Source organism: Centroberyx gerrardi, chromosome 15, assembly GCF_048128805.1.
Source record: "Centroberyx gerrardi isolate f3 chromosome 15, fCenGer3.hap1.cur.20231027, whole genome shotgun sequence".
NCBI lineage: Eukaryota > Metazoa > Chordata > Actinopteri > Beryciformes > Berycidae > Centroberyx > Centroberyx gerrardi.
This window is the reverse complement of record NC_136011.1, coordinates 4,545,993-4,572,726: the sequence shown is the minus strand read 5'-3', so window position 1 is coordinate 4,572,726 and position 26,734 is coordinate 4,545,993. Positions and strand designations below refer to the sequence as shown.

The 26,734-nt window shown below is 42.1% G+C and overlaps 1 protein-coding gene across 4 annotated transcripts in view; it reads right to left on the bottom strand.

The window, feature by feature from the left end:
• The window catches only part of rims1a (regulating synaptic membrane exocytosis 1a), a 99,064-nt gene that overhangs the window by 34,662 nt on the left and 37,668 nt on the right, over positions 1-26,734 (bottom strand). For all 4 annotated transcript variants that reach the window (XM_071912626.2, XM_071912627.2, XM_071912628.2 and 1 more), the window contains 6 exons: positions 11,639-11,910; positions 8,834-9,567; positions 4,330-4,370; positions 3,250-3,363; positions 2,551-2,650; positions 1,414-1,537 (listed from right to left, as the gene is read on the bottom strand). In XM_071912626.2, coding sequence (XP_071768727.1) covers positions 1,414-1,537; positions 2,551-2,650; positions 3,250-3,363; positions 4,330-4,370; positions 8,834-9,567; positions 11,639-11,910 — 1,385 coding nt within the window. The remainder of the gene's footprint in view (positions 1-1,413; positions 1,538-2,550; positions 2,651-3,249; positions 3,364-4,329; positions 4,371-8,833; positions 9,568-11,638; positions 11,911-26,734) is intronic.

Here is a 26,734-nt window from a genome sequence, read left to right as displayed (position 1 = left end):
TCAATAGCCTAAAGCATGATGTTGAATTTTCCTTTATATAAGCTTGAGGCTATGTTGAGAACATATTGAACCATTGTCTGGCAAAGATAAGCCTATTTCATGATTAAAAAGACTACAATCATGAGTGAAAATGGTGCATCCCCTCCCATCAGTCATACACAAACAGCAGGCCAACTGTATACTGCAGTCACAAATAGGCCAATATGAATAGCTTGGTTGAGTTTTTACAAGGAATCAATAAAAGAAAAGCAGATGCAACAAGTCTTGTCTTTTATGAAGCCTACAGTCTAGAGTATTTTATTTGGGTAATGGCAATTCACCTAACACCATCTTAGAAATAAATGCAAGTGCTTTTTTAAAGGGGACATAGGAGACAAAATGAAAAGCTCTCGCTCCAAAACTTGGCAAGCTCAGCAGCAGGTAATGGGCGGCTGTTTTTAATATTTTGATGCAGCCGCACAGCCGCAGTCTGAATACAAATACATTTCCCTGCGTGCCTCTTGTCTTATATGGAGAACTTAGGTCAGCCAACTCTGAATCAGAGCCTCAGTCAACCTGCCTGGTTAAATAATGGTTCAACTCAATGCAACACACAGTCTACTGGTGAATGACTCGTGATAACGCTAATGGCTTGCATTTTCACAAAATGGAATATGGAATATCAGAGTGCTAGGCGGATCAGCAGTAGGCCGAACACCTATCTTCGCTTTAGAATACAAATCTGCAGGTACAGAATGGCGGCCAATCAATCGGAGCATCCCATATTCTAGATAATATACTGTCAGTGGGAAAAAGCAATGGGACAGTGAGCTTGACTCATCTACAGTTTGATACTGATGTAAAATTAAAACAAATTCATAAGAGTCAAAGAGCAGCTTTTGATTCGTGATCTTTATTGGTCTACATGGTAAACCATTTTAAGGCAACGTACCACAAGAGATTTGAAAAAACTGTTATTTTTGGCTGAATTGGTCAATTCCGAGATAAAATGAGACCACTGTAGTTTAATAAAATATACAAAACACTCATCAAAAACAGCTACAGTTAATGTATATGTTTTTACACCAGCAGTGTCAAGTACACAAATCACAGAAGTAGCTAAAAAACATTTTTACATGATAAAAATAGTACAAATTCTGAAATTTTCATAATATACATAGTATTTGGTATGGTTCATCCATATTCAACTTTTTTTCAAAATTGTATTTTGATAGGATGAAAGGAATTTTTTTTCTCTATTCACATGTGGTGCCAGAAAACAGGCCCGTTCTGGCTCACTGTCCCAAGACTTTTGACTGACTTTTGACTTTTTATTTTTTAATCTAACATTTCTCCTAACTGTCGTCATGTCATGAGTGACGAGTGTGTCATCAGAGCATTCAGTGTATTTGGTGTGTTTTATTCCTGACTTACCCAATAGGCCTGGATACCACTAGCTCCACTTGAGGCTCGGCTTGAGACTCCAGGATGATGTTGTAAACTTCCTTCATGGTCGCTCCCGGTAACAGCTTGCCGTTCCACTGCAAAACCTCATCCCCTGAAATCAGACAGTTCAGCTGGTGACCTGCGTGTGCATTTCTGTCTTGTGTGTGTTTGTATAAATGTGTTTGTGTCTGTACAGGGCCTCTAAAATAACCAGGTTTTATATTTCTCAACTTGGGCATGACTGTTGGAGTGTCAGGATATCTGCAGGTTTCAAAAAGCCAAATAGCACACAAATACAGCGAGGCAAAACGCCAAGCAGACAAGGCTCATTCCAAAACGAGAGTGAATCTCTGGTTGACTTTCACCCATTGGTGAGTATTGAAGGAGAGGATGGCGATGAAGAGCGACGCGGAGTTGGCCTGTTTTCTGTTGGACAGGTAGGTGCCGGTTGGCTTAGCTAGCTAGCTAAGCTGATACCTAGCAAGCTGATAGCTAGGTATCAGCTTTACTACCACAACAAAGCTACGCTAACAACCGTAGCTAGCTGGCAGCTCATGACACACACTAGCTCTAACCAGATCTTCACTTTCTCTGTATAGAGTTCGGGACCACTATCTTAGATATAAAAGGATTCAGCAGTGGTTTTGGTTGCAGGCGGACACACCTGCTGCCAAAACGTTGACGGCCAGAAACGTCCCGAACATTCAGAAATAAGGCAGCAGGCAGGGTCTCTACAGACACACACACCAACAGACCATAACTAGTGATTGACTAGGATCAATTTTGGATGAGTTTATGCTATTTCAAGGGGAAAAATCCTGCTCAGTATTCATTTAAGACCAATTTAAAAACAAAGTTGGCAAAACCAAGAAACTACAAAAAATGACACCAGGAAAGGGATGTGAAGTCCAACTGTGTTTAGTAAAGAAGATGCATGCATACTGTACTGCAAACCCTCTTCTGTATTAATCTAATAGTGGACATGCAGTAGAGAGGAACCTGTTATTACAGAGCAAGAATCTACCTCTAATGACTCAATTTAACACATTTTAATACTTTTTTTTTTCTTAGATTCAGATTATTGAAGACTTTTCCAGAGTTTTTAAGGATTTGTGAATCCCCTACCTGCCCTCAGATGCCCCACCACGTCGGCCAGGCTGCCCTTCTTGACTTTGGTGATGAAGGCACCCAACCTCCCCGACTCCGTTACCCTGCCTCCCACCACCTGAGAGAGAGAGAGAGAGAAAGGGGGGAGAGAGAAGATAGAAGCAGACAAACAGAAAAACAAATGCGTGTTAAAGAAGAAGTAATGTGTGTTCCAGCGCTTCACCGCCGATACTGATACTGCTATTTTTGGATTGAAACTTTCCATAGCTGATATTTCTGCCGATCTTTAAATTTGACAATTTTCATGCCAAAAAAATCCACAGAATTCTACGTATTCTGTGTTTTTCCCAAGAATTTAATTCCTGTCAGGGTGGAAAAGCCTCTGAAACAGCATTTAGACCATGGGACATGAACTAATTGAAATCCAAGATACTACAAATACTAGTACTAATAAAAAAAGAAACATATTGATGCCTACTTGTATGGCATTTGATCAAAATGTCCCATTAAAATCAATTCAGGTTAAGGGATTCCCATAGACAACCAGTGTAGTATTGATCAATTCTACAATAAATATGTAATCAATCAAACTGCATCATATCCATCATATCAGAGGTGAAAGACACTGACCACATTAGATTTTTAATAAAAGGCCGATATATATCAATATATCAACAAATTAATCTCTTTGTGTTGTATCCATGTGTGTTTTCCAACCTTTAACCCCAGCAGGGCCCCGGCCTCTTTGGGCATGGCGGCGCTCCTCTTGCTGAGAGTGATTCGTCCAATCAGATGGTCTCCCTCCTTGGATGGCTGCCAGGTTACAGGATGCTGTGTCCAACAAGAGACTAGAGTCAATCTAGCAGCCGATACTGCACCGTAGCGAGATACACACTCAAAAGGAATACACACAAATACGCACACACGCTCAAATTGCATTAATGAAAAACTGGAGCTACTGTTGGAGAACAATTGACAAAGCTTTAATATAAAAAAAACAACGCTTTTCAGCTGCAAAAGCCTTTGCCAGGATTGCTGCAACCAAAACGTGTTGTTTTTTACGGCTTTGTCAATTGTTCTCCAACAGTAGCTGAACTTTTTATTTCCTTCAAACACCTCGTCTCGCTTGTTCCCCATCCACCAGTATCCTGACAATCCATTGTTCACAAGTGTGTTACTATCTGAGCCGCCTGCCACCTGTTTGATTTGCGAGCGCTTCTGTCACGGCTGGTGAAAGTGTCGGTTTAGATAGTTGTTATGTGTGGACTGGTGACACATTGCATTTACACTTTTGACCAAATGCGTGTGTCCAAATGCGTCTCTGATCACCACCATAATAGTGAATTTTACGTTTTGCGTTTCCGGTTTATTTGGAATAAATAGAAGCAGAACTGGGTAGTTAGCATGAGCAGCGATAGCCACCATGGCTGAACAGACAAAGAGAAGAGCGGTAGCCACCTACAGAAAAACTCAAACTTCAAGGAAAAAGACGTCACAGTACTGGACACGCTGTTTCATAGGTGATCACTGGGAAGTGCAGTGCAGAAACACCACATTAAAAACATGAGGATCTCAAGGATTACCACTTTGGAGATACACACATGTACGCAAACTAGAGATAAAAATATAGACACAAATACCCCATCCCCTTCTCTGAAATGCTAAAGATAAAGCTTGGTATACAAACATCGCAAACATTACACACACAAAACATTACACTGAGGTAGACACAAATCACAAACACATTTTGGAACATGCACACTGAACTGAATATGGACAAAGAAGCCAGCGACTTACATGCCATACAGTGGGGTCATGTGGGTAGCACTCCCAGTCGCCTGGAAGAGAAAACAGACCCATTCAGATACTGTAGAAGTAGCACACACCAGGACCTCCTTCATGCCCTTTGCACACACACACACACACACACACACACATAAAGCAGAAATTGTATACACAGCACATACCAGCATGAGTCCTCCCATACACAACTCGGCCAAATTTGGGGGCTCTTTAGAAGGTATTTGTTTACAGTAGAGGGGGTTAAGTTTATTGAATATTCAGGCCTGGGACAGAATTAGAAATACATCACTGCAGCAGCCGGGGCAGCGATGCTACCAAAGGACAGCTAAGCCTGTTAAAAGACTATTAATCCCTCCCAAATATTTCACTGAGATCAGATTAGACATTGTTGAATTATTCTTGCGGGCAATCCAGTGATGTAGCGGTAAATAAAACGGTGGGTGAACTACGACCTCCATCATAAGGCAAACAACCACCAATATAACCAAAAATCTATAATATTTTCAGAAAAGCATTATGTTTTTTCCCCTTAAAAGACCCTATCCTCATATAACAAACATCAGTTTCATATGTCTAATATGAATTTACCTCCTAAAAATTTATGTCAGTCTAAAAAAAGGCGGGTAAACGCTATTCCTGCATATAAAAAAGTAGGTAAACTGAGTTCTATGATCTGGTTACATAATTCAACTAAATGGGTTGCAAACCAGCATGTGTTGAGACATTTGAAGTTATATGAGTCAAGCAGAAATTGTATGTGTGCTGACACTATCCATAGCTGTTGTATCCATAGGTTTTTACTATCATCTGCACCCTGCAAAAGTCTTTAAATTCGCTCTAAATAGGGAACTGGTGGGGAAAAAATGGTGGAATTTTCAAATTTTAGACATTTTTAACACATTTTCACTGGTTCGGCCTCGTCTCCAGTTCCAGTCCTAAAAAGCGGCCTCCTCTGTACACACACGGGCCGGGGGGGCGGTGTGTGAAATTCGTGTGGGACCCCGACGACACTGTTATGACACCAAGTAAAACAGAGCCAAGCATTCCTAGGAGCCAGGAGGCGATGAGGTTAATGAGTTGTGACAACTTATAGTGACATTATGTAATCTTAAAGCGAAACACCCTGACAATAGACAACCCGTGTTCTCAGTTTCATAACTCGAGCGTGAACGTAGGGGCGCACGCCTGTGTGTGTGTGTGTGTGTGTGCTCTTGTGTTTCTATACTTATGAGGACCCAAATGTATCCCGGCGAGGTTAGAAACAGGGGGGAAAACAAGTTGATGACATTTTGCGGGTCGTCACTTCTTTATAGGGTTAGTTTAGGGTTAGGGCTAGGGTTTAGGGTTAAGATTAGAATGACAAGGTTCACTCTCATGCTTTACTCCGAAACCCAAACGTCAAAACCTTACCCTTAAGTTATGGGTAAATGTTTGAGGTTTAGGTTTCAGGTGAAGGGTTTAGGGTCACTTTTCCTACTTTAGGGTTAGGATTTAAGATTATGATTAGGTTTAGATTAGAATAAGGGATTAGGGGTTAGGAAATGAATGTAGTCAATAAAAGCCCCCATAAGTATAGTACAAACATGTGTGTGCGTGCATTTGCATGTGTATGCACGGTTACACATGCATGTATATGTGTCTTTTTCCTTTCAGAGGATCAGTTTACACCTCAGCAAATGGGCATCAGCGGTAGTGGTTTATGTGCATGCTTGCCTGGATCTATGTACCTGACTGCATATTTGTGTGTGTGTGTGTGTGTGTGTGTGTGCGTGTTTCTGCACCGATCTCCGATGATTTACATGCCTGGACGCTCCTTGGCTGCCAGCAGCCACATCTCTACGCTGACCCGGTCTCGCTCTCGAGCTAAAAAAGGAAGCGGCGTCTCGCTGCCACGCCGGTGTGTTTAAAGCCTGGCCTGACAGCACACTCTCGTCCTAGACCTCCGCTTGATCGATTGTCATCGCGCCTGGTTCGGGTCCAGGCTGGTGCCGCGCGCCGGCTCTCGCGCTCCGAACAGACCGCGCTTTGTCAAAGTCGCCGTACGGTAAAAGTGTGGCCTTAATGACGCCTAAGCAGGGCTAGAGTCAAATGTAGCTCAAACGGTAAATACTATAAATGTCATTAACCAGAAAATGCACATTGTAAAAAGACATGGCCAGTGATGCAGTGGTAAAATAAAAGGAGGGTAAGCTATGACCTCCAGTCAGTGATTATCAAAAGGCAAACATCCACCAATACAACCACATATCAATTATATTTGCAGTAAAACATTAATTTATGCCCTATCTTCATATAACTTGCATCAGTTCCATACTACTTACTATGATGTACACTATGAATTTACACCATTAAGATTTATGTCAGCATAAAATGCTTTGTAAGCTGATTATTACAATTAACCAACATAATATGAAGGCAGGGGGCCTATTCAGTGGTTTTTGTTTGTTTTTTTCGGTATAATAGCATTGCAGTGAACCTAGTGGTAGTTAGGTTTTGCTCACATGGTTTTAATTATCCAATGAATTATTCGTTGCTAACCCACCGAAAATAATTTCATTCAGTCTGAGTTTCAGTGGAGAGTTTTAGTGTCCCATGATGGTCTAAATGCTGTTTCAGAGGCTTTTCCACCCTGACAAGAATACAGTTCTGGGGCAAACACTGAATAAGCAAAATACTGAATATCAGCAGCTTCAATTCAAATTACCGCAAGCCATATCTGCCTTCAAAAACTCATATTGGTGGAATTGCTCCAGTGTTAACAGTTTGTTTCCAGTACCGGGGGTTACACAGCAGTGAGTCTAAGTGCCTGGGACGGGGTTAGTAGTGAAGTGACATAACCCAGCTTGGACATGACAAGGTTAGAGTGTAAGCAGCAGTGTGTTCTCAGGCTCGGGGACATAGCGGAGGCCATGTAAGGTCACGCCAGGTCAACGCTGGGGTCAACTGGGGGTCAAACTGCCCTGTCACACACACACACACACACACACACACATAAATACACACACACCAACACATAACACACAGTCTGGGATGTTCCCCCCGCAGGGCCGAGCTGAGACCGACACAGTATGACACGCGGGCAAACGCTCACACACGCACACACACGCACACACACACACACATACACTCACACTCGCTACCATGCGCGCAGTTGCTCACTTTGACATTCAGACCGCTGCATGCACTGCACACACAAGTTAGGAAATGTTTCAGGAGCATCAAATGAAAGTGGATAATAAGATGTTTATGTTTTCATATAGCAATATGTATAATAGTTAACTTATTGTACATAACAAAAAGACACTACTCCTTTCACAAATCAAATCCCACATTCAAATTCTATATAAAATCTCGTAAAAAAAAAATATATATATCGTTCAACTGGATATTAGAAGAAAAAAATGGGAATATACTAGGAAATATAATAGGAAATATCAATGCTGCCTTACCTGTTCTGTTCAATGAACACAGCCAGTTAAAGTCGAGAGGCGCTTTCAGATTCACATAGTCTGAATGAAGATGGAAGACTGAGACTAAACAGCTCTCTCCACCTCTTACATCCACCTCCCATGCTACACAGTGTTGAAGTGGGAGTGTTCAAACACACACACATGCACACACACATGGAAATGGCAGTGCCTCGCGATTTAAGACAAGGGGGTTCATATAGCACTGGCTGATTTAGTAATGTTTAATAGTTATTTAACAGAGATGTACAGTGGAAGAGAGCTGAGGAGATTGTGATATATTATTTCATTATATTAATGCACATAGTTGAGGTTTGTGAATGGCTTGAGAACTGTAAATTCCATGTTAGTGAGCTGATCGTAATTATTTAATTAGGATAATTTACACACTATAATTCTAGGAGACACTGTGCTTCTGAGTGGATTGAGGACTGTAATAAAATAAAAATATGTAAAACAAGGCGCAGTAAACATGTCGTCCCCCATCAATGATGCGGTCACCCCTTGGGCCAAGAAACAAGTTACACAAATGTGAAAAAGGTCAGAGGTTCAAGTTTGTTATAGAATAATGCAAATACATTTTGTAGGGCCTCTTGCATTGTCTGCTAGTCTTTTGTTTTTGGTATCTGTGGCACGTCATATTGGTTGAATGTACAAATGATGCGGTCACTTCTTGGGCCAATCCAAAAATAAATGAAAAAGCAAAGTGAAAAATAAAAGGAAAACCAGTATGACATTCATGGTCCTTGAGGAAAATGTATAGAACAAGGATGTCTGAATATGTGTATCAAATTTCATGTCATTCGAACATGAGTAATGAGAGATATGACTGGTTATTAAGATGTTTAGTTTTGACCTGTAATTGTAGCTAATCAGTGTAGTTTTGAAACTGCCAGAAAACAGTAGTGGTGTCTGATAGACGACTGCACAAACGAAGGAAAGACAGATATCGATCCATAGTCCCCCTCAATGATATCAACAACAAAATTCTTCATTAACGTGGATTGATGATGACTGACAGCGTCTCTCACCTCTCTCGCTGACGCTCTCGATCTCGGCGTCCTCACAGCTGCTGTACTCGGGCGTGGTCCCTCCCTCCTCTTCGGAGCTGCTGACGCTGGTCTGCCTCTTCCCTCCAGCCCCCAGCCCTCGCTTCGACTTGTAAGGCCTCGGCGGGGGCGGGCGCAGCGACTCCGACTGGTCGGAGCTCAGCGAATCGTTGCGAAGCATGCTCTCGGCCTTCTCCCTTTTGGTCCGTCTCACCGGGGCCCCCTGTCCGGGGGCCGAGCCCGGGCCCGACCCCGGGGGCTCTCTGAGTTCAGGGGGAGGGGCTTGCTGTGAGGGGGCGTGTTCGTGCGGCCCGCCGACCCCACCCACCGTCCTCTGTCCGGGCCGAACCCCCGGGGCTAAGACGCCGCCCCCGACCTCGCCCTCGCCCGCCAAGCCCACGCCTCGGCCCTGCGGGAGCGCCGGGTGGCCCCGGCCTCCGGGAGGGACCGGCCCCGCTTGGCGAGGGGGGACGCCGCTGGGGTCCATGTGATGGTAGCCTCCCTCTTCTGTCCGTCTCACCCCTCCTCCTCCGCCGCCGCCGCCTCCCCCCACAGGGTCGTGCTCCAGGGAGCGTCCCTTGGTCAGCCGTCGGCTCTCCCTGCGCTCCCTGGACTCCCCCCGCAGGTCCCGGTCCATGGAGACCTGGGTCTGGAGTCTGGGCTGTCCCGTCCGGCGCTCCCCCCGACCTGCTCCTCCGCCTCCCCTTCCATTTCTCCTGGGGAAGGAATAGCATAATGGTGAGAGACCAGGTATTAGTCTTCATCAGGATCCTGATATATCATTGGCTACATGTACATGCATGGAGAATTACTGTCTTAAAAGTAACCCGGATTTGGATGGACATTTGGGATAGAAACCTGGTTAAGACGCCTGGCTTACTCCCATATTAAACAGGTTAGTGTGCATGGTTAACACACTTACCTTTGGTTTTCACCACCTGCACAAACTCAGACTCTCACAGCATTATGGGTACATTTTGATGTCAACAAAAAACATGGCAGGGAGCATGACTTACTATTTTCATTAATAATGGGATCATCAAGTAACCTATTGCCCAGTAAAAAGCGAGGGGGGGATATTGTGCTAACTGGTTTATTCATGACAACAGGGGGAACCAATCACAGGCTATCAAAGGTTCATGTAAGCAGTTTCACCCCAATAAGACCTTAATAAGTATGGCCAATAGTTGGGTTACTCTGTGCATGTAAACATTGCCGCTGTGATTAAACAGGATTCATATCCAAGCGCTATAGAAATAAAGCTATTCATAAAGCTATCAAACGTTCTTATTACATTGTTCAAATGTTACAGCAGATCCAACCAGAACCAACAACAGCAGACTTTCTTTTCTTTCATAAGATGTATTGCCACTGTTTACAACTTTGTTCAAAATTCACCCAACACTCAACACCCGGTCATTGTTTCCAGAAGTGGAAGGTAACTTTACAAGTCTGTGTTTGTATTGATTGATTAACTATGCATACTTTAAAGCGTGAAACTGGTGTGATTTTGCTTCTGCTTTACATTGTTAATATCAGTGTGCAATAATAGAAACTCAAAGATGACTTTCGCATACAAACATTCACACTCCCCACTGTGTTGCTAGAGACTCCAGTCTCTTCAATTCTAGTTCTTATGGCATAAGAAACAACTTGCAGACACAGACTGCTTGCTTGACGCATAATCCACCACTGTAAAAAGGAAGCAATGGATGAATGTATCACAATTACTAAACAAAAGGAAACAAACACAAGTGACCAAGTACTGTTAGATAAATTCATTCTGTTTCTTCTATAGGAATTATTGCTCTAAATTGAGCAGTAGGCCTCTGCAAGTTGCTTTTGATGCCTTTAGGAAGAGAATAGGAGAGATAGAAGTCAGTGCTTTTCCTACTATTATGAACCGAATGTTTGCAGTGAGCCAAAAGCAAAATCATGCCGATGCGACCTTAATCTAACTTTTATTTTTAGACATGAGTCAGTGCAATGAGATCTGTCCTTTATATAGTAAAAGACAGTAACTCTGGACTCTACCTCCCATAATTCATACTGCCTTTGTTGATAGGGTTAGAATGATTAGAAATGGATCGCACACTTCTCTCGATTGCATGATGTTTACTGACGACCGAGGTTTCAGCACAAGTTTTTCGTCAGGGTGCGCTGAAATGGTTGTGGTCAATAAACATCACATTTGAGAGGAGAGTGTGCAACGGTCTTTTTCCTTGTTGAAGTCGAGATGCTCCGCGCCTCGCTGGGTGTGCACTCTTTTGTTCATTATTTTATTAAAGTGGACCTTTGCCAAACCTTGGGCTGATAATGTCCCATTCAATTATTTGAGTAAGTGAGAGGCACTCTAAAGAAAAGTCCTGTGATTTAGGAGGTTTGTCTCAGGTGCGTGGGTTCAAAAATGATAGACAAAAAGAAACTAAGAACTTGCACACTGATAAAAAATGAACTGATGATGTTCCACTGACGGAAACACTTTTTTTTAGTTTTTGCACTCCTTTTTCATCAATGTGTGGGTCGTTGTTGGTTTCTTTTTGGCCAATAAAGCTGCAATATGCAACTTTTTCCACATTAAAATACAAAATAAATAGGATATATTCAACATTATCAGTCTGTGTGTCTGTGACCCTGTATGTATCAAAGGTCCTTGAATACTTTAACAGTGTGACAGTATTTAACCTCCACTCCAGCAAAATGTTTCAGTCGTCTTTCCACATCTGCCAAATGTACAATCTCCGCAATGTCATTCACTAGGAGTTCTGCGATGTCGCTGCAGCTTACGTGTCTCGTGGTGGTTCGCTGCGTGATCGGGCGTCGGTGCCGGGCGCGGTCCCAGGCGCGCCGGGCCGGTTGGGGTCATGGGGTGCCGTGGTGGAGCCCAGGGGTGCCTGAGACCGGGACCGGAGCTTCTTGTCGCCGGGCGTTAGGCACACGGACGGTTCGCTGATGGCCGAGCCGAGGCCAGCGTTCTTCCCTCCCGGACCCGAGAACCACTCGCCCGGCTTGGTCAGGATCTCCTGCTGCTTCCGGCAGTTATTACACACCCAGATCACCTACAGAGACAGAGGTAGGGGTATTGGTATCATAGCCATATCACACACATCAGTTATGTAAATTATAGCGTCATCAGCATACAGTGATTACACACCCAGATCACCTACAGAGATATGGGTGGTTACCAATATCATGCCCATGTTAGACACTTTGATTATTCCTATTATAGCTTTATCAACATACAGTTATTACATACCCACTTCACCTACAGCAGAAGTATGGGTAGTTATTGATGTCATGTTATGCAGAATAAGTGGAGACACAAAAAAAAAGCAATATTAAAAGAGTTATCATCATAAAGTCGTTGTACAAACAGATCAGAATAGAGCAAGCGGGATGAAATTCCTTTAGTTCACATGGAAATCATTTTACATAACTTTACATTTGGTAAGATATTTCATGCAGTTGATGGAAAATTGACTCCACCGTTCTTAACTGCAGCCAATGAAAACCATCTTGGCCGATTGCATTCGCCAAGCGCGGCTTCAAACGGCGTGGCCGTCAAAAAGGAAATGGAACAATGCACTTCCTGAAGAGCCACACGGCTGCCAGCGAGTCGTCCAGAAAGAGGCTTTTATGGATGCTTTTTAAGATCAACGTCATGGCAGTTATAGCAGGGAGCAGCTTGGCTTGCACTGTGGGCTGCTTTTGGCCTCCAAGTGAAGGAACACAAAGCCAACTGGATAATGAAAGGATACTCCATTTGCTGCCAAAAAAACTATCTCCCTTCCTCCCTCTTTCTTTCTGTTTTGTCCAAACACACATATGCACACCAACTACACTTAGGCTACGTTCACACTGCGGCTAAAAGTGTCCCTATTCGGATTTTTCCCCTCACGTGACACAAATCTGATGTTTTCTAATCAGTGTGAACAGCAAAAAGCTACATGGAGCTGTATTTTCGCAATTCTGATCCAAGCCATATGGGCTCCGTTCACACTGCAGGCTTTCATGCTCAATTCTGAATTGCTGCTCACATCTATTCTTTATTTTTTATGTTCATATTTATTCTAGGACGTAACCCATATCTGATACCAATATGAAGTGACAGCAATGTTGAAAAGTCACATGCACAAATTTGTGCATTTTTGTACCTATGCTTCTCCCACTTGTTTCAAACATATTTTGGCAGTGCTGAAAAAATCAGATTTGAAGATTAAAGAACCTGTTTTATACCACATATCAACGTGGCTTGGATCGGAATTGAAAAATTGCGACTCCATGCAGCTTTTTGCTGTTTACACTGACTATAAAACATCAAATCTGTGTCATACTCGAAGGAAAGACATAATAATTGCCATGGATATGCGCTACAAAATCGGATCCCGAGGCATGTGATCTACATGTGACTTGTATTTGAACGATCAAATCAGAAATGGTCAGTGTTGCCATGGCAATAACTAAATCTTGCACCATTCACCTGAAACAGTTGTCATAATTTTGTCGCCACAGCATGGAGTTAGCATGGAGGACAATGAGACACAACAGTGGAAAGAAAGACAAATAGCTGACTTGAGTGGAATTCAGTCAAAAGGCTTAAACCAAAATTTATTGAAATAAAATGCATGTGACTTCTTTTACTATCAGATATGGGTTACATCCTAAAATAGATATGAACAGCAATATGGAATTGAGCATGAAGTCCTGCAGTGTGAACGTAGCCAGTCATAGCCCTGTATTGACATCAGAGAGGCAGAACGAGAAAGGAGGGAGGGAGGGAAATCAAGAGTGAGAGGATGGAGGAGAGTCAGTCCCTCTCCTCGAGCCACCAGGGTTCTCATTACTCCTGAACACTCCCCAATGACTCTTTAAAGAGAGCTAAAATAAAACACTCTGGCATTGGCCATCTCTCTCTCCCCCCTCTCTTCCTCTTACCCTTCCTCCCTCGCTCGCTCACCATCTCTCCAGTCCTCCCTCCTCCTCTCTCTCTCTCTCACCTTCTCTTTCCCCCCTCTATTTCTCCCTCCTCCAGATTGCTTTTGATTAAAGCTACAAAAGCCGAGGAGAAAACAGCTTCACACCAACGCAGCTATATTTATCCCGCCAAACACCCCAGCACCATCAGGGAGAGAGGGAAAATACACACACACACACACACACACACACACACACAAACACACACACAGAGGGAAGAAGGCAAACACTGCCTCATGTGGGACATTATAGCTTTGGTAAAAAAAACAAAAGATCTGTGATTCTCTGCAGCCAGACCAAAGATGTGGACGGCTGCCAGGCCAACACTGCAGCGCCGGCCTACTTATCCATACATTACCAGTCAGTGATAACTTGCGATATAGCCACACATGAATTTCAATGCGTTTATGTATTAGTATTGTTCAGCGTAGTGTAGGTACATCCAATGCTATGGATGGGACAATATGCTTATCTAACGATACGCGATATGAGCTTCACGATTCAATACAACCACGATACGATGTGATAAATATAAGTTCAATGACAACAAAGTCTGACTGTGCAGAATTATGTTTATTTCTGAGCCACAAATCTTTCTAGTGATGGCATTGGCTAGCTAGAATGTAAAAAACAGTTTTTTGTTTAATGTAATTATAAAGTGAAAGTAATATAATTTGGATGGAGAGCTTGTCAAATTGTGATGGTCAAGCGTCTCATTTGTGATTACTACAGCAGAATAAAAGGGAGCTAATATCACCATTAATTTTTCTGCCCCACGATACATATTGTCAAATTTTTTGTATTGCGATATATTGTCCCATCCCTATCCAATACACAAAAAGTGAGCAAACACAGAAAAACAGTTTTGTTTGTCATATTATTGATGTTATTGATCTTTGCATTTAAAGCCTTGAAATGGTATGCTACATAACAGGAATTTTTTGTTTGTTTTTTGAATAAAAAAGTGCATTTTGGTTCTTATGTCAAAGTCTATGGTCAAAATGTACTGATATAATATTGTATAAGTAAAAGGGAAAGAACATAGGAAACATCTTTATCAATATATTCAAAATTCAAAATATACTGTAAATTAGTAGGAACCAGATAAAGCCAACCACAGTTAATGGAAATCTGCTCGACATTTTTACAGCACGACACACCAAACTGTGGATATTTGTGCACATTTTCATATTTTAATACAGTCTGTGAGACCTTCATCAGAGATGGCATGCGACCCCATGTAGGTGCCATAGACCAAAAGCTTGCATCAAAATATTAAAACTGTGGTGATCTTGGTGCGCAGAAGTCATTTCTTCACATGAAAAAAATATTTTACCTCCAGCCCCTAAGTCAAATCTAGCCAGCTGAGCAGTACAGTAGATAACCTGCATAATGCATGGTATGCTGCAAAAGAAAAAACACATGCCCTACCCACTGAATTAAAACTTGAAAGCATACATTTCCTCAGAAAGACAATCAGCTACAGAACAAATGTGTGTTTACCAAAATAGTGCTGTAAAATAAGATCAGTTTTAGCATTGCAACCTGTGCTACAATCATACCTGGGACTATAATAGACTGACATGAGCTCCATTTTTTGGCATTTTGGTATTTTTTGTGATTGGGAATATTAGAACTGGACTGGACTGCTGACTGTCCAAAAGTGCTGCAAAAAAGTAAAACAGTAGTAGTACATTTTAAGAGAATAGGCCATGCCTCTGTTTGGATTGAGCAACATAAAAGCCTTGAACAGGATCAAGCAGCAGAAACGACTGTGCAAAATGCAACAGCGTTGGAATGTGAAGCCAAACTTCATGAGTCAAATGTCAAACTTGCGATCTCAATATTTCTGCCAATTTAAAGGCAGATGTGAAGCAATTTCACAAGGTGGCACATACAGTTATTCTTTCTACTAAGGCATACTCCACTGCTAAAATGAGCACTATGAGTCAGGCCAATGAACACAAACAAAAATATACTACATAGTAATCAAATGAATTTGATTACATTTGAAAGTATACTGTGATGCTGCTTGACTCTTTCGTGCAATATGTTCACAGTCTCTGTCTAAAGGTATATTGAAGTAAAAGCAGGGACACTGCAAAGTTCCATTATGGTTACATGTGCTTGGTCATTACCATGGTGGGAAAGTATAATAGCCAGTTAGCCATATGTGTGCTAACAATAGCATGTGTGAGAGCCTATGGATTTAAAGCTGCATTAGGCAAGATTTTTATGTAAAAATACACCTGTCATCTCCCATCACCACTAATTGAGACTCTGTGGATTTGTTCCATTTACCTAAATAAAATTCTGTTGTCGGGTATGTAATCTTCTCCAACCACAGGAAACAACGAATCGAAATACAAGAGCAAAATCCAAACTGGGGGCATCCTGGTGCCTCAGTGGTCTAAGGTGCGTACCACGTGCCAACGCAACATCCTGGGTTCCAATCAAGCCCTGGACCTTTGTTGCATGTCATCCCCCTCTCTCCCCCATCTTTCCTGTCTTTCTATACTGTGACTGTCACAATAAAGCAGAAATGCCACCACCTCCTCCCCCCAAAAAATCCAGACTGTCTCCTAAACAGTGAGCAGCGCTCCATCCAGAGAAAGCTGGACTCCCCAACATTAGATCTTTTTCCTCTTTCGTCTTTTTGGTATCTTTGGTATAAAGCATCACAGACCGGCCGGTTGGTAAACATGAGCGTGCTGTGTGCAGTTTACTGACGTCACATTAAATTACACGATTGATGATTACATGAGTTTTGAACAGTTAACTCTTACTGCCATTTGGAGGCGCCAACATGCAAAGTTGCCTCTGTAGCTTGAAATAAAAATACACACAAAGCCTTTAGATAACCATAGAGAACTTCTCTGCAATTTATTCAAACTATTCAAAACACCCACTTATAGAAACAGTAAAACTTACTGGAAATACAACAAGAACTATGAGAATGTATGAACACTATGGGGAGTAAATCAGTTGAGCCTCACCAAGACAAACTATGGCTTTTGGCCTTTTCTTCACAGACACTTTTGAAGAGATCGTCTGTCATAATTGATAATAATTAAGGAGCTACTGAGGGAATGTGACAATGAATGGTATCCCTCTTGTTAACACCAACTTAATATTCTGCATTGTGCATGTTAACTACAAATTTTAGAGGAAAAGAGAAATGGGGGAAAAAACCCTTTACCTCCCTGGCATCCCCCTTTGTTAAATGCTAACAAAAGCTGCACTAATTCTAACACAAGAACACATCCCATCTTAAAAGTATAAATAAGTATGAACTCCTCATCTCATTCCATGCCACTCGGCGTAGCAGTTCCTATTCGGCACCAGACACAGGGGCGCCTGGCATCTCCGGCACATCCAAGACGTCATCTGGTGCCTGCCCTTGGCTTTGCAATGATCACACTGCATGCTCCCGACGTCTTTGAACCACTTTGTGGGCGCGATGGGCGCAGGTAGGTGCTCCCACGATGTTACTTTCGGCCTGCGTCCTGATCGAGGAGCGCGTCTTCGGCAGCAGCAGCAGCAGCACCAACAGGCTGCGCGTGGCAGAAACCCAGGTCGTCCGGATCGAGCGGATCCTCGAGCCTTACAGGCGGGTGATGCAGAAGCTCTGCTGACTCCCAAAGCTCTACAGCGAGTTGGTACGTCAGATCCTCCGGTGCTTTCAGCACTCTGGGTTGACGATTGGGATGTTGCAGGGGCTGGGACGGGGGCAGCAGATGGTATATCTATTGGACAAGGGGCTGGGGCTGGGACTGGGGCAGTGGATGGTATATCTATTGGATGAAGGGCTGGGACTGGGGCAGCGGACGACGGAAAGAGCAGATCAGGAGGACAACGAGGAGTTTCATGGCCCTCCAGATCCACAGGATCCCTCTCCTCTGGACTGAAACCATGCACACACAGGGAGGGATTAATAAACTGCTATAAAATAACACAACACAAACTAAAACTAGATGATGGAGGTGAAAGGTTTATTTCAAGAAATCTAAAATTGCAAATTCCAAGCTGCAAGTGGAAGTGTTTTTAACAGGAGATGTGTTCTAGACAGGCTTCTACAAAGAGACGTTTTGGAGCTGCGCAGAATTCATGACCTACATATGTATGCATGTCTGAGGAAATGTTTCACTATATTCTATTTGTGCAAATCCTAAAAATGTGTATCTCCATTTCCCCCAAATTGTCTGATGTCTGAAGTGATAAAGAAATTATGCAAGAAACTCAGTGTCCACATGTAACAATTCAGATCACGATTACAATATATTCACAATAACTGCTATATGATTAATCAATATTGATTAGCTCTAATGGATGAGCATAACTCTACAGGCCACATTAAACAACAACAACAACATTGTCCTATGTTAAGCAACTGTGTTTTATAACATAGCTTACCTACATCATAACCACTAGGCTACAAATTACTGTAGGGCTAGATTACATTATGTGCCTCATTTCTGCTCGACCAACTCTTTAGAGGCCCACCCTAAAATTTGAAGAAGGCCTAAATTCATATGTGGAGCTACAATGGGTGCCTTCATAATTTAGGAGTGCTACCAAAATTCTGTCCCTTTTTAATCGGTTCCCTGTCAGGAGATTCAAGGTGCACTCAGGACACTTTGGCAAAAGAGCAGCTGTTTACAACCCTATTGAACCCTAAAAAATATGGGTGCTACATTTCACATATACTGTACATCAGAATATGTTTAGATAATATTACAAAAATTGGCCAAAAAAAATGAAGATTGTAGATAGACAAATGTAGATGACATTAATTCAAAAGATACGCTACTTTGAGTGGTGAAAATATATTTTGGATATATTTGGATTTATATTATCAACAAAATGCATAGGATAAAAAAATATTACTTTCAAGTATCCACAACATATATCAAATTAATGTCGTTTAATGGCCGTTTAAATCCATGTGGCACTACTACACACCTAAATCTAACGGTAAATGTGTCTTGCATGGGTTACAACCAATAATACACTACTGGGCAATGAGAGACCCAGAAACCAACTGCGCATTCGTATAAAACTCAATGCAACCGTGTAAACTCACACAATATAGCAAATGGCGTCAATTCAATTTGTTGGCTGGCTATAAAAACAACGCTAATTGGCAGGGGCGTTGGTTCACCAAACCCTCAGCCATGGCAAACTCCCTGCATCTCATATCATTTGCCTCTAAACCTTCCAAACCCGCTTATATCCACTAAATTTCTGGAGACAAAGTAGAGCAATGTGGTCAATGTAATAAACTATTATCCTGACGTCAAGTCACAAAACTAGCTTAGAGTCCTTTAGTCCTGAATGCTCCCTGGTGTGTTTTATATGGCTTTCACATACATTTCTGGTGATTTCTGCTTTATATTTACTCTCCATTGCCATGCTAAAAACTACAGGGTCAAATGCGGCCTCACTTACTCGTCCAACAACTGACCCGTCGGTGATGAAGGGATGTCCGAGTCACCCGAATCCAGCAAGTCGCCGGTGAAAACACCGTAGCACTCTTCCCATGTGGGGTCTGCGCTGACGTTATCCAAAACAATCCACGACTCGTTGAAGTGTCTGTTCGGCATTTTTCTACAGCAGACGACCGAAAAAGCCTCTTTACTCCTGTGATCAGGTGTGATTGTTACCGTGCATTCAGACAGTCATGTGATCTGATGCCATGCGGTCGGGCTTGATCCTCTCGTGATGACAACCAATTACCTGATGACGACTTTCATGTCCTTGAGGATTATTAAAATATATATATATAAATACTGATAATAAAAAAAAAATACTCTTGACTAATTTCTAGTGATTATACAGTCAAGTACTATAAATCTAAACTTTTTAATATCAAAATGTTGAGTAAATTGTACCCCAAAGGAAAAATCACTATAGTATTCCTATAATATTCCTGTAGGCTCTTATAGTGTGATTGTGGTACTCCATAGTGACTTTGCAGTGACCTTATTGTAGTTTATGGTATATTTTATCTCCTATGGTATCACTATAATATTCCTATATATTCCCGAAAGGCTCTTGTGGTGCGTCTGTGCTATTCAATAATGAGTTTATAGTGACTTTATTGTAGCCTAGGCCTACTTTTACTTTTTTTTTTTCATCTCTTATGGTATCACAATAATATTCCTATAGTGACTTATAGTCACTGAATATTCCTAGAGAATATTATGTATCTAGTTTTGCTGTGACATTAGTAGCTATAGTATCCTTCTATAATTTACTGTAGGGATAAGATTATACTAGGCTATACTTGAACTTGACTTAAGATGTGACTCAATATTTGTTATCTGTCTTAATTGTTAATTTCAGTGTAGTGAATTCATCTATGGGATTGATTGGTTTTCTCTTTGTGAATGGTTACGACTATTATACAATAAAACAAAAGCTAAGAGGAGGTCTGAACTATTGTCTTAATTATTGTGGTTTGTTTTATGCTTTAATGTATAATATTTTAGAATAATATACATATTGTTAATTAAAAGCACTAACAACTTTTTATTACTAAACGATCAGTCTTCTTGGATAGTTGAAATTTGGATAATACCAGTGGCCTACAATCACTCAACATCCTATAAACTGACAATCTACATATGGATGATTTTGTGCTCTATGATCTCTTAACGCGTAAATTGACCAACAGGACAATCTCCCAAAAACTAAGTATATTTAAAAAGTGCATTTCACACCCTGCTGGTGCAGTTATTGTGTTTCACCTTTGTAAGACATAAGATGTTGTTGTAGGAGAAGGCTGATATCGGAGAACAAATGGCCAGTGTTGGGGAGATATGGAGCGGTGAGCTGTTATTTTATAAGAGACTCACTTAATCCCATAGTAATCCCTGTATTAGATCACACTCTGATGGTGAAACAAGCGCCGGAGAGGAGGAACCATAGGCAGGCAGAGAGCAGCCTGACAGCAAGCTGACACACACACACACACACACACACACACACACACACAAGCAAGGATGCATACAGGCGCCCGCTTGTATGTACACACACAAATGCATACTGCATACGCACACCCAAATATACGCACATGAGCAATGACGCACACATGCAGATACAGACGCCTGCTCTTATATACACACACACACACACACACATTGGCAGCAGCAGTCATGTGACCACAGTGAGACCCCCTGAGATGAGTTTGTGAGTGAAAGAGAGAGCAAGAGAGAGAGAGAGAGCAAGAGAGAGAGAGAGAATAGCTTCTCCACAGATGGAAACTAGGACACCAAACCCCTGTGTGTGTTTGTTTTGCGCCCTGCTGCAGCTGTGTGTGTGTGTGTGTCTGTGTGTGTGTGTGTATATGTGTATGCACTTGTTCGTGCATCTGTGTGTGCATGTGTGTGTGCATTTGTGTGTGTCTAAGAGCAGGCATCTGTATCTGCATGTGCGCATCATTGCTCACGTGCGTATTGTGTGTGTGTGTGTGTGTGTGTGTGTGTGTGTGTGTGTGATATAACAATGAATAATCCAGTGCTGAAATCTTGGAGTTTGTGTAGCTGGGTGTTTGTTTCCTGGAGAGAGTAGGCCATTTGTGTAACCACAGATACTACAGTACATGCTCCCCAGTGAAAGAACTCCACAATAGTGAAGAGGTTCAATTCCTGATGCAAGCTGCTCAGTGGAGCCTACATTTACCTGTTCATCTCTTTTCACTCTTTTTCTCTCAAGATCAAATAGTTTATATCCATATCAACCAAGGTGCTCAGGATAGACACAATAAAGGCTATCAGGTACACATCTACTCCAATAAATAGACCTAAAGTGAAAAGTGTCAAATAAAAAATCAATAAATGAATAAAGTCTGTCTTTTCTCTGTCACTTCTTAAAAAAAACATTTTTTCATTTTGACAAAAGAATTAAGACAAGGAATCAAAGAGCGAGGGCTTCTTTCTAGAGCCGCCATTTTGCACAGCAGCCTCAATAGTCCAGAATGCAATGCAGAGACATGTTTTTGAATAAGGGACACAACTCTCGCTTTGTCTCAACTGGAAACTCTTGCTCTCTTGCCATTACTATCGTTATCGCAATAATTATTCCTCTTTCCACCTCCACGTAAAAACCCACCTGGATGCAACAAGTCCAGGCAAGTTCTCAGGGGGTTGTCGAAAGTCATTCTGGGAAATGTAGTTAAAGTATGAAGTAGAAGTAGACGAGGCAGGTTGAGGGAAAGTGGGTAGAACAAAAAGGCAAATTACAACACTTCATCATAAAATAACTCCTGGAATGCACTTAACATCACAGACTGATAATAACAATGTAACTGTAATAATACCTAATGACCAAAGTGTGATTGCAAAACAAAAGATGGATAAAGATCCAGAGAAGTTGACTTGCCAACCGAGGATGCATCGGATGGTGACTTGACCGATGAGAAGGAATGGGAAGCCCCAACGTCCATTTCGAGAACGACATATCACGTCCAAACAGCGCTATAGTCAACAGCTACTTAAAATGAACAGCTGTGCGTCTTAAATGATGGCAAGATGTCAAGCATGTAGTTCTTGAGAAGTTCTCTGTTCGGGCCTTCTTGAGAAGTTCTATGTTCTGGCCTTCTTGAGACGTTCTATGTTCTGGCCTTCTTGAGACGTTCTATGTTCTGGCATTCTTGAGAAGTTCTATGTTCGGGCATTCTTAAGAAGTTCGTTCTCTCCCACTTGTGAACATGGACAACTCCACCAGGACACACGTATCGACATTCTTGGATTTGATATTCACCTGGAGTTACCCGCCAAGGAACGAAGAGAGTTCAAAGTTCATTGACCGTTGGATGAGCAGTGGCCTTGCAGAGGGTCCAGAGAGGGTCAGCCACCTCCTCCGGGTAACTATCACCACCTCGTTATCAAGCTCATTACCAGCTTCCTCGTTAGGCTAATTAACAACCACTATCACAGCCTCTGGGGAGGAAGGAGGGGTGTCTGTTAGTCACATCCGTCTTAGGAGAACTGGTACGAAATCAGTCCGTGAACTTAAGTGAACTGACCAGTTGATTGCGTCTTATTCCCTTTTCTAGTCCTTCATGGTGTTGTTGTCCCTTGCAATTGTTCTTTACTGGGCTGCCTGCGATTATGGCCTACATGGACAGTAACCTTCTGTACTGTTATACCTATTGTACTGTAAGTTACTCTGGAAAGGACCATAGGCCTTGACGTAAAGTAAATGTCCATTTTGTTACTCTTTCTCACAATGATATAACAAAATAGCGATTCAGCATATAGCATATAGGTGTTGGGTAGGTCTTAAATGCACAGGAAGTGATGCGTTTTACATTTCTGGCAGCAACAACAGTGGTTTGTTTGGAATGAATAGAAGAAGAACTGAGTAGTTAGCATGAGCAGTGATAGCCACCATGGCTGAACAGACAAAGAAAAGAGAAACTCAAACTTCATCAACAGAAAATCCAAGGAAAGAAACAAAGATGGCAACAAAATGTAGTGATTTAGGCCTAGTGATTGGAATTGTTATTCTTATACATTTTCTCATCAGGATAATTTCTTGTGATTATAACTAACTGTCATAACTGACCCTAAGTAAGACTTTAGCGGTATGATTTTTTTTTCAAGATAATTTTTGGGGGATTGGTGAAGGTAAATTTCATCCAACCCTTGTGTGTTGTTTTGTTTCTGTGTCTTCCCTTCACTTTGTGATAATGATTCCCAACGTGTGTGATTCAGATATGATCTTTCCATGGGAGTGAAAACAGGGAGAAACCACACGGAATCTGGATTTTCCCCTGCTGACACCCCCATTAGAAGACAAAATTTGTGCCATAAAGAGTTCAGAATCTGATCTTTCAGTTTTGGTGTGAATACAGCTTAATTTGGTTATTCGATATCATGTTATTTCCTACTCAATCCCACTCATTCCCCTCTTCAATATCAACCTTTCTTTGAGTCAACCTTCTCTCCCTGTCTTCCTCTTTCATTTCCTCTCTTCCTGTTTCCATCTTTTGCTGCATTCAGGTCAGATGGTAGATATGAGCTTCCTACTTAAAAATACAGTTCACCACAGCTTTCAGATGGTACTAGAAAATACTGTTCACCTAATTTTTCAGATGTTGAATACTACTTGAGAACTACTTGGGGTGATGGACCCTGATTTCTCCAACTTAGTGAATTTCGACATCAGAAACAAAAGGAACAATTTTCATCTCATTAGTCGCTTTGTGATCATAGCTATTAAAATCCCATGGCAGGACACAACGACTTCCTGGATTTTTGGCTTGTGGTTGGCATTGCAATGTTTGTTTTGCTGTGAAACATAAACTCAAATGAATCACTCACTAAGGTCATGTCTCTTAAGCGTGAAAAAGCTCATCAGGAGCAACCAAAGTCTCAAAGAAAACGTCAATCACGGTGTGCTGACGGCTTCAAAAGAGTTTGAAAGCGCAAACACTTCCAAGCTGTTGCTTTTAACCATTCAAGTCGTTCCAACGGTTATTCCCCTACGACGTGAATGCAGCATTTGTCTCTCTCCCTTCCTCTCTCTCTCTCTGTCTCTCTCCATCTCTCAGCCAGCAGCCAGACCCTACAGTACACACTAAACATGACATACTGTCATGTAACACCGCCAGGAACCATTAGATTTCCAGTCCCTGCCACAGATCCGTCAACGGGCCAAAAAGGAGACGACCGCCCCCGTCACTCACAGGTGAGACAAATGGCGGCTTTCCCCGAGGGAGAGGGTCGGCAGGGGGGGGCGGGACCAGGAAGTGGCATCGACCAATGACAGCTTGACGTATGGCGCCGGCAGCGTGCGAGGCGGGGGCCGTAACTCAAGGCGTCTATAAATCCTGTGCTAAGGATGAAAGACTGCCACAAAGGAGATTAGTGTCCAGAGCAGCTAATGAGGTACTATATCAGCACAGCCCGGTATACCCGCAGCAAAACACACACACATACACACACACGCACACACACACACATATACAGTACATGCATGCACAAAGCTGACATCAACACAATCGTATACACAAACTCATACACAAGGCATTTGCAGGCGCCCATGCACACTGAATTGTACAGTAACACACTGTACACATGCAAGCTCGTCCCGCAAACAAGCACAATGTATCAAGGGCTACACACTCACTCCCATACACACATACACACACACATATACACACATATGCAGGGGCCATATCTACAGTTAAATGGCAGATCAATAATGTAAATAATTTACTTTGGGTCCCTGCGGATGGTACAGAAGGGCCAGGCGAGGGCCTCTTTCCCCGGGCCAGACGCACCATACGTTTCCCTGACACACACACACACACACCATCAATGGGTCGATGGGAGGACAAGTTTAGCCCTCTCTCGCTCTCATACACACACACACACACACACACAAACAACGGCTTTTCTCTGAATTAAGGCAGTCGATAACGGTTCCATGAATAGTGCGTGTATAGAGGCCGGGAGGTGGTGAGTGTGTGTGTGCGTCAAGACAGGTATTTACACACTCTCCCCATAGTAGGAGTGTGTTAATATTTCATTGTGCTTTGCAACCCCCCCTCTACCCCCACTCTCCTTCATACACACAAATACACACACACACACTCTTTCCTCGGGCTGTTGGTGCAAGGCGCCGTAATAGTGCCACTGGTGGCAGTCACGATGCTGCACTTCCCATTTTCACCACTAAGTGTCTCTAGTGAGCACACATTTACACGTGGTAATGTAAAGGTCTGAGTGAGTGTGTGTGAGAGAGAGAGAGACAGAAGGTAGGTAGGAAGGTAGTGAGGAGGGAGTGTGTGTGCATATGTGTGTGTATGTGTGTGTGGTGGAAGTGCATCCTGAGATCACCTGTGGCTTATTAGAAACACCGAATCTAGAGAGTTGGAAATCTGGTCTGCTGTTTATTTGGAACAGCAAGAATATGAGAAATAAACCAAATCAATCAAGTTGTCAAAAAGACTCCAAAGCCCAAATAATCTAGTTTTGGCTCTTTAATCTGAGTTCGGTCTCTTTAGGTGAGCTGCTCTCCACCACACAATGGTCCGGAGTTGGTAATCTGAGTGAATTTTATCATGCATTTACATTTACAGCATTTGACCAGCGCTCTTATCCAGAGTGACTTACAGTGAGTAAGCAGGTTGGGGTTCAGTGCGTTGCTCAAGGACACATATAGGACACACAGGCAGTGGCTGCTGGCTGAACTTAATACCATCTGGTTACAGGATGGTCTCTCTCACCACTTGACTAAACTGGTGCTAAATTATCTCTGAGTAAGCCGCCATACTTTGTTGCTCCTCAAACTCTATACCAACTAAAAGGTCCATGCTAAGGGATTAAAGTCACACTGAAATGAAAAATGACTTTTTGCCTTTTTAGCTCATTCTATCACACCATACCCCTATTTGACAATTTATGACAAAAAATGACAAAAAAAAAAATCATGTTCTTGTATTTTATATCAAAATCTCGTTACTTTTACTTCCTGATAAACACAAAATCTAATGTGGCGACATCGTGTACCAGGAGGCAATATAAAAATTCCAACCATTACAATCATCACATATTTCTGAATGATCCAATCAAATAAAACTGTTTCTCTCCCAAACTGATATCCCATTGGTTTACACTTTTAAATGATCCCTCCCTGTGTTATTTATAATAATAATAATAAAAAATAAAAAAAATAATATCCTGTTTCAATAACAAATACATCACATTAAGGAAGCAAGATGCTCTCAAAATGTTGTTTCAATGTGACTTCCAGGTGTGCTTGAATTTTGACCGGTGTGCATCCCATGATTCAAAGGAGTTCATTATTCTGTTGATTATACAAAGACCTTGATAGTAGCTGAGGCTCATGGTTGAAATGACATGATTATTGATATGATATTGATATGATTATTGCATT